This window comes from Antrostomus carolinensis, unplaced genomic scaffold (genome assembly GCF_000700745.2).
Source record: "Antrostomus carolinensis isolate BGI_N321 unplaced genomic scaffold, ASM70074v2 scaffold11583, whole genome shotgun sequence".
In the NCBI taxonomy this organism is placed as follows: Eukaryota; Metazoa; Chordata; class Aves; order Caprimulgiformes; family Caprimulgidae; genus Antrostomus; species Antrostomus carolinensis.
Genome location: NW_010304485.1, coordinates 24,680 through 38,212, shown reverse-complemented (window position 1 = coordinate 38,212; position 13,533 = coordinate 24,680). Strand labels below are relative to the sequence as shown.

The window sequence follows — 13,533 nt, the reverse complement described above, 5'->3', positions numbered from 1 at the left end:
GTGTTAAATTTCATGGAAGCTTTTGTGTTCTGTCAGACTGAATTTATTTACTAAATCAGAAAAATATAATTTGTGTACAAAAAGTTATGGGCTCTATGTACATTTATGGTGATGTGATTCAGGGATGAGTAATTACAAAATATTTTCCAGCCTTAGGTAAATCATGGACATGAAATATATTGAGGAATAAAAGTGGTAAATAGTGTTAGTCTAGGTCACTACTTAATTTTGTTTACTATTCTAATCTTTTTGGCTCTTTGATTAGGTGGTTAGTTCCACGTGTGGTACACCAGTGTTTGCACTTGAGCCTGTGTTGAGGCCTTGCCGAACGTCCTGTATCTCTAGATTTTAGTGGATCTGAGATGTTGAGGATTTAATGCCAATCCCATTTTATTGAATATGCTATGAAAATATTTAATGAAAATAAATATTAACATAAAGGATAGCAGTGAAAAATCAAACTGAAAAGTAGTGTAAATTAATATAAAAGCTTGTTTAAGTGACTCAAACCAAATTTTTAGCAAATAAAATATACTTTTTATTGACTAAGTATGCAAGCACTTTCAAAATAGTATAGACAAGTTAGGTTTAATGGAACTTACAGACCTATTGACCACAGTGCAGAATTTCTGTGATTGAATCAATGAGTTTTCCTTAAATTTTGTTTTAGATGGCAATGAAAACAAAACAACGCATGCTAAAGGAAGACTGGGAATTTTTTAAACAGAGGCGTTTTATTGAAGAGCAGGTAGGATTTTTTTTAATACCATATTAAGTTATACAAATGCTCCATGTATATTTGTAAGATGAAAACATATGAGTATAGTATATTGTGCTAGTTCTATATGATCTAATTCTGCAACTATGCCAGGCATGAAATTTGGTTAGCTAAAATACAGAAAAGCAAGATCCAAGAAGAGTATGTAATAGTATGTAATCTCAGTTACTACAAGGTAGAAACAAGTACCATAGTCTTAAGATTGAATACCAGGTGTTAAAATTCTTTATACAATAAAGGGGGAATTTTTAATGCCTTAGGGTGGGATCCAAACAGCCAATACATTGAGTGTGGAGCTGCATTTATGTACGTGATAGGGAATATTGTGTTTAAGAGTTTAACAAATTCCCTTATGTGTGCAGAGCTGAGGAGGGTGAGCCATGGTGATGATTGCATCTGTTATGACTCTGGAGATGGCTCCTACATCTGTTTTGTGGGGAAAAGGCTGAGCAGAACTATCTGCTTTCTGTTTTTTTTTTTTTTTTTTTTTTAAGCTATAGCCAGAGAGGGTGAAGCACAAGTTCGTACCTTATTATAAAACTACCTGCTGCCTAAGCCACAATACTTTCTCCTGTAGCCTAGAACTGTTCAAGTATGTATCGTGCTTTCTGTAAGAGTACAGTGTCACCCACCTAGAGTCAAGACTGGGTGGGGAACCCCTCCATTCCTGTACCACTGTGCAGAAAGAAATGCTGGTCATGAGCCAGAAAAAGAGAGAGTATGACAGTACATTTTAATAAACTTAAATTTAAGCTTAAATTGGCAATGTCTCAAAGCAGTCATCAGTAAGTACTTTTTCCTGTAAGGAACATAAGCCTGCGTTAACCATGTCTTTAGAACATCTACTGTACAGGGCTCCTCAGAGGACTTGAGGAAGAATCCTCTTTTTCCTTGATCCTAATTGGTCTTAAGTGAGCTGTAAGCCCATTGCTGCTTAGGTAAGGATCAGATCTGGACATCTGTAGAAGTGGAAGCTTAGGCACATCTTTGTTTAACTTAAGGTTTGTAGGTATCTAATTAAATTAGATGCTTTCAGGATTAGGCCTCTACCAGGTGCAGGTTATTTGGATTGTATTTTTTCACTAATGCAGTTAGGTCCTGTTTGGGGCAGCTACTTCGTTCCTTGAATCTGTCTCATTGTGGCTACAGAATTAGTCCTAATTATTTTTTGCAAGCTAAGGGTGAGTTTGCATTCTCTCTCCATTTGTCAACAGTGTCCTTTTGTGTATACCATGAAACAAGACAAGAAGTGCTGAAGTTCAGAGTGTGTCAGCAGAAATACCATGCAAGATGCACATACAAATGAGTCCAGGAGGTGGACTTGGCCACCTTACTGTCTCATAGTAGAAACATACTTTCTTTGAAGAGTTTTAGTACGAAATGTTTGTTGATTGTAACTTTGAACTTCTTCCTTTTTTCACTTGTGATCAAAACACCACCTTCATGAAATTGTTCTGAATTATTCTGCTTTTAAAATATTTTGCCCAAAGAACTCTTTTTGATTATGTAATTTGTTAATCATGATGTGCCATTGAATTGTTAATGGAAAGACTTGCACTACTAAAACACTGCCTTTATAATTTACTTCAGCTTAATAACAAGAAAGCACTAGCTGGAGAGAACAACTTCACAGACACAATGAGACACATGCTGTCATCACGTTTGAGCATGCCTGACTGTCCCAACTGTAATTATAGAAGAAGGTGAGCTGATGTTTTTAATATGAAATCATAATCATTAATTTCTTGTTCAAGGAAAAAGGAAATACACTATTGGAACAAAGAGTGTGTTTACTTTAAATGAATGCTACTTAAACAAGGTCATAAAAATCTGTAATCTTAATTCTTGAACAGATGTACTTGTGATGACTGCAGCCTTTCACACATTTTAACATGTGGCATCATGGACTCTCCTATAACGGATGATATCCACATTAACCAGTTACCACTACAGATTGATTCTGCTCCGGATTATCTATCTGAGATCCGCCCACCCAGTATGTCTTCAGCAAGTTCAGGATCAGGTTCCAGCTCACCTATTACAATTCAGCAACATCCCAGATTGATCCTCGCAGATAATGGTTCTGCACCAACTTTGTAAGTTGGTTGGTTTTTTTTTCTGTTTTAAAATTTTGTAGTGAATTAAACTTAAGCAGGCAAGTTGCATTGGCTGGCTGTCATTACATAATGCTTATTTTGCCTAGAAAAGTATTTAATGATGTTGCTGTATTCAGAAGACTCCAGTACTCTATTTTGTGCAAATATAAATTACAGGATTTTTTTTTTTAAAGTCCTTAAATTTCTGGAGACGTTGACTTAACAGTGTCGCTAGAAGTGTGTAGAATGTACTTTCCTGCTTTGAGATTACCAGGATATCAGATACTGATTTACTTCAGAGCATCATTTTAAAATGCCATGTTTTCTTAGATGGAGCAAGGGAACTGATGATCTTTTCTTTGAGGGGCAGTCATTTCATATTAATTAATTTAGTTCCAAAAAAGCCTTTATTAGGAGGCTTTTAGGATTGTTGCAGTTGTGTTAACTCAAGTCTTACTTCTGATAGGGACAATAATTTTTGATGCATCTACCACCCTTTTTCTTTTATTCAGATCACAATGACAGTCAGATTTGAGGAATTAGTCTAATGATAAGCTTCTACCCCTTCCATAATTCTGAAGGGTTAAAACTGCTTGGTAGGCTGGTTTCTGTATGTGGTTGGGGTACAGCTAACCAGCAATCTTCTCTGTCATGTGGTATTCTGAAGGAATATTTAAATTAAGGAGGACAGTACAGATGTGTGGGATGTTTCTAATGAACATCACTAAGTTCAATTTCCTTCAAACGTTTACCTTTGCATCTACTACCATCAATGGTTTAATCTTCGATAACAGGACTTTAGTTTCTGAACCCATTTGGGGAGCGCTTGAAAACAGATTACGTGGTGGCATGTTTAGCTAAGTCTTCTTAAATGTGTGGTTTGCAGTTTCTGTAAACTCTCATTAGTTTTAGTGCTGAAATGTCCAAAATTGTTCAATTTGTCTCTTGAGAAGCTAGTTCACTTGAATGCAAGTATAATTTACTGTAAGAAACCTATTTTTATGGAAATACCACTGCTCTTTGGGGAAGGGCCATTTTATGTCTCATAATATCTGCTGTGTTTTATTTCCTCATTGCACATTTGAAATATGCCTAATGGTGCCATCATGTAATTAAATTTTGGCGCAGTACCTCATGGAAAGCACAAAGATAAAGTGCACAGTTTAAGAGCTCTTTTAAAGAGCTCTGAGTAGCTGTAGAAACATGAACTAACCAATCTTTGCAACACTTCCCTGGCATGGGTAATTAATCATTCATGTTCTTTTACTAGCTGTCTGTATGGAAGACAATTCCACTAAGAATTTTAGAGCAGATTCTGAAAAGCACATAGATGTGAAATTGTCTATTGCAATTAAGAAATTTGAGTTACTGTGACGTGTCCAAGGTTCCCTACTTACTGGTTTGATGTTTAGAGTATGGAAAAACTTGAATTTTATATTGTTTACTTTTTTCCACTTCACACTTTCTGTGAAGGAAATCATTGGCATAGGGCTTTTTTCATCAAAGGAAAGGTCATTATATCCTGTCATTATTAATTTGATAGATTCTTGGTCAGAAAACAGTGGTGGAAAAAAATTTTACACAGAAATAGCAGAGAATCTTATTTTAGATCCAGTCTGTCATTCAGGCATGTAACTACTATATTCAGTAGAATTATATGGCAAGTTGCTTGATTTTACTTGCTTGAAAAAATAAGTTCAGTTAAACAACTTGGAAGACAATCCTTTGACTCCTGATGGGAGCAATTATACACGTGGTGCCCTCAACTTTATTTCATTTTGATGTTCGACCTGCTTTCACAGTAACTGAGGTAACTGAGCACTGTGATTTATCTAAGCCTTTTTTCCCCTCAGTGGTAGTGATGATGAAGATGTTGCACCATTATCAGCAAAATTTGCTGATATCTACCCACTGAATAATTACGACGATGCAGAGGTGGTAGCCAACATGAATGGAATTCACAGTGAGCTAAATGGCGGAGGTGAAAACATGGCATTGAAAGATGAGGTACAGCATTTGCGGTGTCGCGTATCTTTTTCTGGCAGTCGGATGTGCTCGCTGGAGAAAGGCCTGTCCTTCATCTCTGTCTTAATGAGATAATGTTGTCCAGTCTCCTCAGGTGAGCAGTACTAGCAGCAGTTCCTCAGAAGCAGATGATGAAGAAGCAGATGGGGAGAGCAGTGGTGAACCACCAGGGACTCAAAAGGAGGAAATGTCTCTAGGAAAAAGGGCATTAAGGAAAGATGAAGCAAAAATGGATAGTCCACCACCTTCTTACCCTAGTCAGCAGGTATAGTAATCTAAAAGAAACCCTTTTAGTAAATTAACTTTTGAAATGTGGCTGCTTGAGTGACAATACATTTACATCTTTAATTAAATGTTTAACTTTTAATGTATTAAGTTACCAGTAGGTAGATATGATACCTAAAATATTTTTCAACTGATGGTATATTGTCATGGCTAGTATCTTCCAACAGTCAAAACCTGAAATATGTTAGTTATCTTGAAGGTGGCTTCAGTAGAAGAGGAGAAAATTTTAGTCCTGCCTGTATGTGTGAACAAGAAACAGAAATTAAAAAGCATTTCTGCTTCGGAGTTTGAGCTTGGTCTTTGTTAAATGTTAATGTTAAGTGGTTTTTTAATTAATTCGGGGGAGGAGTGGGAAATGATGCATGTGCTTAGTTAGCGGACACTTCTTAATATTACATCTAAGGATGAACGTTCCCTGTTGAAACTCCGTGTAGTTGAACCCATTGTATGACTTAGGGAATGGGTCTTGGGGTAGTTGATGGTTTTCTTTTTTTTAATAGTTTAAGGTTATTAAGCTTGTTATTGTAAGATCACCAACCCACTCAAAGAACAAAGCCTAGAGTGTCTGCTCAGCGGGTGTTGATGTTTGGTTTAACAGCTGAGCACCAAAGCAAAGCATCCAATGGACTTGTCTTTGTGACTCTGTGGCTCTTAATCCGAGTTACCCTGCAGTTACACCACTGGCTGCTGCTTTGGGAGAGAATGTACCAGTCACTTTTATTTCTTAATGTGCAAAAGAAGCCACATCAGAGGGGGCACCTTTGAGAGCTTAGACAGTCAGGTGGGAACTCCCATCAGATGTTCCCCTGTGGTTAGGAAGTTTCTAATACCTTCTGTTGGAAGTGTTTTCTCATGTGCTGAGCATATTAAGCTCCTTTTTCTTTCAGCACGTATGTTGAGATTTTTTTTCTGTATATGGCTGACCAGAGGCATGATACTTACATGGGCTGAAACCTCTGGCAAACTAGTTTGAAACTGGTGAACAGATTCAGCATTTGTTGTGGAAAATCTAATGAGATTATATAAGTCTGCTTGCCTTAGGAAAGCAAACCTAAAATGCAGGACAAAAAGGCAGATTTAACCTTTCTCTTTTTTATTTTCTTTGAGGAAAAATAATTTTCTCAGGATTATTCTGAGGAACTCTTAATGACTTTTTTAGCCTGATTTTTCTAATCAGAGCTGAGTATCTACCTTGTAATGCTGCATTCAAGTGATGGATTTCACTGGTACATGTCATGGGCGTTTGGTATTTTTTGGCATTATCTGTTGCAATTGCTCATTTACTTGGTATCTTTATTCCTCTTTGGATTCTTTTTCATATTCAGTACACAAAGGTTGGTCAGAATTGGATTTTGAGTCTCTATACTATTTGACATCTTTTGTTAGTAGATTAATTTTGGTTTCTTGAGAATACTGATTTTTTTATGTGAAAGTTATTTTTTTTTCCTCAGTATACACCTAATTAATTCAGTTGTTGTATTTGGTTTATGAAGTCTTTGGTTGTTAAAATATATGTTGTGTCAAAGGCTGTAATGCTTTTAAGTGATAATGAAGTGTTACTTGTTTCTGAGAGGAAGACATATTAAAGAATACCGCCTGTCAGTTCTTTTCTAGAAAGCTAAGTTAGCTAATGCTGCCTTTTGGAAAAATGTGTACAGCCACACTGCTGTGAAAAATAGCAACTGGGAAGTGTTCCTGGTGTTGCTTCTGGTAAAACTATCTTCCAGTGAAATGTCAGATGACAGTGTCAGGAAAAGTACTGAGCAGAGAACTGGGAATGGAGCTGCTCTTTCCTGGGCTGCTTTTCTTTCAGTCTTGGATCCTTTTGAGACAGCAGAGGCTATGATACCTTGAGATGAGTAAAAGGCTTGGATTTCTCAGGTTTGATGCAGTTCTGTAATTTTTAATGAGAAACTATCACAGAATAGTTAAGTTTGGAAGGGACATCTGCAGATATAGTCCAGCCTTCCTACTGAAAGCAAGGTCATCTAGAGAATGTTGATCAACACTGTGTGCAGTTGGGTTTTGAGTATTACCAAGGATGGAGGCTCCAGAACTGCTATGGGTAACATGTTCCAGTGTTCAGCCACTCTTACAAATAAATAAACACTTTAAGCTTGAGTGGAATTTCTGTATTTCAGTCTGTGCCTGTTCCCTCTTAGCATTTCATGGGATACCACTGAGAGGAGTCTGGGTCTGTCCTCTTTACTCTCCTCTTCCCCATCCAGTCAAGTAACTTACACTGATAAGATCCCCCTGAGTCTTCTCTCTTTGAGGCCGAACAGTCTCAGCTCCCTCAGCCTCTCCTTGTATGACAGTTGCTCTAAAGCCTAAATCACCTTTGTGGTCCTTCACTGGACTCACTGCAGTATGTCCATGTCTCCCTTGTACTGGGGAGCCTAGAAGTGGAGCCAGCACTCCAGATGTGTCTCAGTAGCGCTGAGCAGAGTGGAAACATCACCTGTTGATGTGCTGGCAGTGCTCTGCCTGATGCAGCTCAGGACTGCTTCCAGCTTTACCAGCTAATCAACCCTTGTTACTACTTTCTACACATACTATTTTTCCATAAACTTGGAAAATTGTGGAAAATAATAATAATCCAATTTTTTTTTATATTGGGGTAATTAATTGCCTAGTAAGGATCAAATACTATTAAGGTTCCTATTCCTGTCTGTTCTTAATTATTTGTGTTAGTATCTTACTTGTTGTCACTCACAGTGGACATTAAATACCTGTGTAGTATAAAATGCTGACAATTTTTAGGACGTTCTTTTCTTAACTAAGATAAAGATCTTCCACCAGTGCTTCTACTTCACTACAAGGTTTTTCTGTTGGTATTAGATGAAAGAACTCTGTGAATGTTCTGAAAACATTAATCAATGTATGCAAAATGAAATAATGATTATTAAGAAAAAAGGGTGGGGGAAATAGCTGATTTTCTTTTCTGTTGAGTAGATTGAACAAAATTTGTTTGGTTGTTTTTTTTTCTTACAGGCTGACCAAGGTCCCAATGCTTGTGAATGTCATGTTTGCAAACAAGAAGCCTCAGGTCTAACAGCCTCTGCACTTGCAACTGGACGCTTGCCTGCTGGCCACCAGTTTATGAATCCTGAAAAACCTGCACATCCTGCACTTCATCTTTATCCTCACATCCATGGACATATACCATTGCATACAATTCCTCATCTGCCTCGTCCACTTATCCACCCCACCTTGTATACAGCTTCTCCCTTTACACACAATAAGGTAAGCCTGATGGAGGAGGTGGATGCATCCTGGTCCCAGGAAAAATACTGTACGCCTGTATAAAACAGCATGACTGAGTGTCAGTGAAACCATGAAAGTGGCTTTAAATTGTGGTCAGTTTATAGCAGTCCTTTCAGAGGGAACAGTGAGGAATAGGGCAGATCCAGAACTCTGGAAGCTTCATGCAGCAGGGCTAAGGGTAGATTTTGTCAGGAAGACTGATGATTTCCTTGCTGTGATTAGAAAGAATGTGGAGTCAAATGAGTCTTCAGTGGTGGAAACAGTAATGGGGCTTTAGTCAGTGTGGTAGGACTAATTAAATCTTCATTTCCTATATATTGAAGGTCAAAATTTAGTATTCCATTTTGGCAATAATATCCTGAGGTTACTAGTTCAAAATACTAGTGATTTTTTTTTTTTTTTTTGAGACAGCTGAGGCATAGGAGTATATTTTTAAGTGTTTTTGTGCTTAGAGAAAACTTGCTTTTTTGCAGGTTCTGCAAAATTATTTTGACCCAAAACTTGTAAGTAATAAACAAGAGAAAGATGTGGAACAAGGATTGGTATCAGGTGACTGCTTTTCAGAAGTAGGAGTCACAAGAAAGAATTACTCTTAATGTGATGTTTTTTCACATAGTATTTAAATCAGTCGAACTGTGGGTGCTGCTGAAAGGGGCAAAGCCTTTGTCATCCAGTACATATTCCTGTTATCTCCTGTTCACCTGGTTCCATGGTTCTGTGGTTGCAAGGAGAGTAGGTTAATTCACTAAGGTGACTTCTCTTACTGTCCTTCTTAACATCCACTTTTTTTCCGGTCTTATCGGTGTCCCTTCCTTATCTCTGGTGCAGTGCATGAGTTCCTTAACTGCAGTGTGCCAGCCTGACGTTTCTGAGCAACCCACTGCCATTCTTCTGAAACCCCTAATTGTTGTGCCCCACCTTCTGCCACCCTTCCAGAGCTCCTTTTACATCCCATATAGCAGTCTACTCAAGCTCCCATCCATCTACTCAAGCCCCCATCCATGATCTCTACTGTCTTTCCTTTCAGAAGACCTTTGTGTAGTGGACCATCTGCAGTATGCTGTCAAGGCTACACCAGAAGCCCCATGCAGAGTAGCAGCCTGCTAGCGCTGAGTGGCTTTGTAATGCAGGCCAGATCTATTAGCTCTGGCACAGCACCTGAAGCAGCTGGGCTCCATGTATTTGTTACTCTGGAGCTAGAAAGACATACGTGGAAGCTGAAGCTTCGGGGAGCTTTTGCCTTTGAAGAGCCAGCTGAATTCAGCAGAGCTGGTGGTGAACGAGCTAATAAGCCCTGCTGGGTCAGGCTTGTTCATTGTGGATAGGCTTTTCTGCCCTGTGAGGTGTTTCTTTGAGCCTACGTGCACCAGATTTCTTTTATGCAGGGTATTCCAGCCCCTCCCACCTTTACCATTAGTCAGATAGTGAAAATCCTTCTGTATAGAAAAAGTTTGTTTGGCCATGAGTGTTTAGACTTCTGTGTCTGAAATGTCATTGGACTCAGCTGAAATTTGCAATGTCTATCTACTTCTGCATAGCTTTTCTTTGCATCAAATCAAGTGCAAAAAAAGAAGAAACTCACTTTTCCTTGTTTTTTTTAAAGGTGTTAATAATTGAACATAATGCACAAGGTCTCTGGGAGAAAGTTAGATTTTAAGAATGTGAATAAACAATTTCAGCTATAAAAAAATGGGGTGAACCAGAACAACTTGCCTCTATAAAACGAGACGCATGTGCTCCCTTTTCCCCAGTTGTTTCTTAGGATAAGAGGGTTCATTCCTTTCCTGTTAAGTCTTAAGTCAGGAACCTGTTAATACTTGGAGATGAAAAAAGCAGAATATAATCAACTTTAATATTATATTTTCAAATAATAAGTGTTTTATTTCTTTTTCTACTGCACTTATTTTCAATCCTGAAGTGTTTGTAATCCCTTTATCACAATTGTCTTATGTGGTAATGATTATCATGTCACAGAGGATTGTTTTTGGCAGCTTAGGCTTTGAAAGGTAATAATTTCTAATAAGTTCTACATTCGTATAAATACTGTTTTTAATTAAAAATGAGGGCGAACGAACATATATTAACCCAAGTATTTTGGAGAACGCTTTTTGTGTTTGTCAGTTAACTGAATCTAAAAGCAATGTTTGTGATTATAAAACATATACATGCAATCTGTGTAATATTATCTGCATTAAAAATCAGCAAACTGGTCTTTTTGTCATTCTAGGAAATATTGTTTATTATGTTTTTTATAATGCCTTTCACAATTGAAGCACTATGATTTGAATATTGCTGTTGGAGTGACTGTGTAAGCAAACAGAATATTAATGAGGAAAATACTCTTTATTTTTGTAGGCTTTACCGCCAGCTCCAGTTCAGAATCATACAAACAAGCATCAAGTATTCAATGCATCTCTCCAAGATCATATTTATCCAAGCTGTTTTGGGAGCACTCCAGATTGGAATAGCTCTAAATTTATAAGTCTCTGGGGATCAGAGATGATGAATGACAAGAACTGGAATCCTGCTACATTTTTGCCTGATACAATTCCTGGTGAGGGTTTGTTACTACTTCACACTGACTAGTTAAAAGCCTTATGTTTTGAAATGAAGTGTGACCCGTTTTTCCAGGAATGGTAGGTTTCATCATCATGGTTTTATAAGATGGGATTCTTGCAGAGATTTGCCACCATTTCTACTCCAGTGGGGCTGAAAATTGAGAAATAAATTCTCATGTACTGGGGTGAGGATGCTAAAGGCAAAATAGCAGCATGTTTTTATTTACCTGTGGTCATTGTAGAGGTATTTCTATTTTCAGACGTTTAGGGTTGCAAAGAAATGGGAATTAGGGGGAAACTTTAACTTCTAGTTTTCTGCCACAAAGGCCTGCTCTTTTTTACAAGGTCATAAGTGTGCTGGTAATATGGTACTACATCCTACTTCTTACAGTGCACAGAGGTAAATGCATTGTCAAAAAGACAGAGGCATAAATCAATATGGAAATACTAATGGTTAACGTGAAAGATAATAGAAATAACTTATAGATATATATCTCCCCATTCACATCATAGCAAATATTGAAACGCCTTTTTTATTTTATTTTATTTGACTTGCATGAAAAAGGAAGCTTGGTTTTGTGTGCTGGCTTTTTTTCATACTGCTCTGCTGTTAACTTTTGTCCAGCTACTACAGCAATATTTAAGAAAGGCCTTGAAAACCTCCAGCAAACTTCCCTGGTAGCATAGCCCGTGCGTTTGCAAATGTAGTTATGGGGAGCTGTTCCAACAGATGGGTAGTGGCAAGCAAGCTTGTGTGGAAGGTCAGTCACAGAGGTGTTACTGTAGTTAGCTGGAATTACCAATAAGTAAAGATAAGATTTATGATGATATATTGATAGAAGGATACGTTGTTTCAGCATATAATTGTTGCATGGGTAACCTGGACTTCAGATACTGACACTTCTATACTTGGCATGTAAAATGGTGTCCAGTTTTACTTTTTAAATTATAAGTGGATAAAGGTGTCTGTAGCATCTTTGCCACTTGTTAACACATATTTAGTAGTGTTCTTAAAATTGTAACTTTAAAGTTTGTGACTTTTGCTCCAAGACTTCTGAGCACTTTTGTTAGTTACGTTATTTGGGGAGCAGAGAGGGGAAAGGAGGATCGCTTCACTAATCCTATCAAGCCAACACTAACAATATATACTTGCTTGTCTGCATCTAAATTAATTAATGTTTAATTCTAAATGCAATAAAGACAATTCTGTAATAATTATTTACTGTGTGTGTTTTAATTGAAGGGAGTGATATATTAGCACCAGCACTCTCAGAGATAAGACCCGAAGCACTTCCTACTACATCTAGCAATGAAGCAACAGCAGTTGCTGACAGCAAAGAGAAAAAAAATGCTGCAAAGAAGAAATGTCTGTACAATTTCCAGGATGCCTTTATGGAAGCTAATAAAGTTGTCATGGCAACCTCTTCTGCCACTTCTTCTGTCTCCTGCACAGCTACTACGGTGCAGTCAAGCAGCAACCAATTCAAAGTATCATCCAAGAGACCTTCATCGATAGGTAAGGATTTATGATTCACACACAGCTTAGTAACTGACTGACGTACCTTTCACTAACCATAAAGATTTATATTCATTTATTTCAGTAATATTATGTATGTATTACGGATACAGATTCTTATCAGTAATAAAATTTATTGTTTTAGTTGATCGCTTTTCTTACTTCTCTTGAGTTGTAGTCTCTGTACTCCTCGATTAAAGAACTCTGAAGTCAAAGACCTTGGTGTTAGAGTTTGGAACTGAACAGAAAGGTGTAGAAAGTACTACCCCATTTTTACAGAAGCTGAGAACATCCAGCAGCACTTTGCATGGTTGTTTGGATAGTTAATGGAGACTTATTAATTATTTTTAATTGTAAATTATTTATTTTTTCCCCAATTTAGGTGAAGTTTTCCACAATATTAATAAAGAGGACCATAGACATTCTGCACCAGTTGCACCACGAAATAGCCCTACCAGTTTAGCATCCCTTCCTTCACTGTCTCCTGCTGCACTGTCTCCAGCCTCTACACCACATCTTCCCAATATTGCTGCTCCTTCTTTCCCCAAAACTGCTGCAACAGCCCCTGGATTTGTGGATCCTCATTCAGGTCTTTGTCCTACTACAGTTGCACCTCCTACTTCAACCACAGACAGCTCTGTAAGTGCCCCACCAAGTGTCTGCAGGTAAGGTTGTTGTTATTGTCATTCTTTTTTATAATACAAGGGGAATTAAATTAGATACCTTTTCTCCTTTGCCAGTGGTTGTGGCGTGAAAGAAGAGCTGTCTGTGTGTTCAGCAAATGAGACTGAGTTCTGATACTCAGTACATAATTTGGTGTGAGACTTTACAGATACTATTTCCATTGCAGAATCTGCTTACTGAGTTTGGAGGCTTAAAAAACAAATGTTTGCTTACTTTTAGAAACGTGGCCTGGGGTGAATAGGTCAAACTGTATTCTCTCTTTGTCATTGTCAGTAGTGATTGCCGCTGCTAACACACAAACCTGTTCTATAATGTATCTGTTTT

The 13,533-nt window shown here is 37.7% G+C and overlaps 1 protein-coding gene across 1 annotated transcript in view; it reads left to right on the top strand.

Moving 5' to 3' along the window:
* Window positions 1-670: 670 nt before the first annotated feature.
* The window catches only part of FAM193A (family with sequence similarity 193 member A), a gene marked incomplete at its 5' end in the record, with an annotated part of 23,926 nt that continues 11,063 nt past the window's right edge, over window positions 671-13,533 (top strand). The window contains 9 exons of the mRNA XM_010164470.2: window positions 671-748; window positions 2,369-2,481; window positions 2,632-2,874; window positions 4,728-4,881; window positions 4,985-5,164; window positions 8,179-8,430; window positions 10,807-11,005; window positions 12,253-12,525; window positions 12,908-13,190. Coding sequence (XP_010162772.1) covers window positions 671-748; window positions 2,369-2,481; window positions 2,632-2,874; window positions 4,728-4,881; window positions 4,985-5,164; window positions 8,179-8,430; window positions 10,807-11,005; window positions 12,253-12,525; window positions 12,908-13,190 — 1,775 coding nt within the window. The remainder of the gene's footprint in view (window positions 749-2,368; window positions 2,482-2,631; window positions 2,875-4,727; window positions 4,882-4,984; window positions 5,165-8,178; window positions 8,431-10,806; window positions 11,006-12,252; window positions 12,526-12,907; window positions 13,191-13,533) is intronic.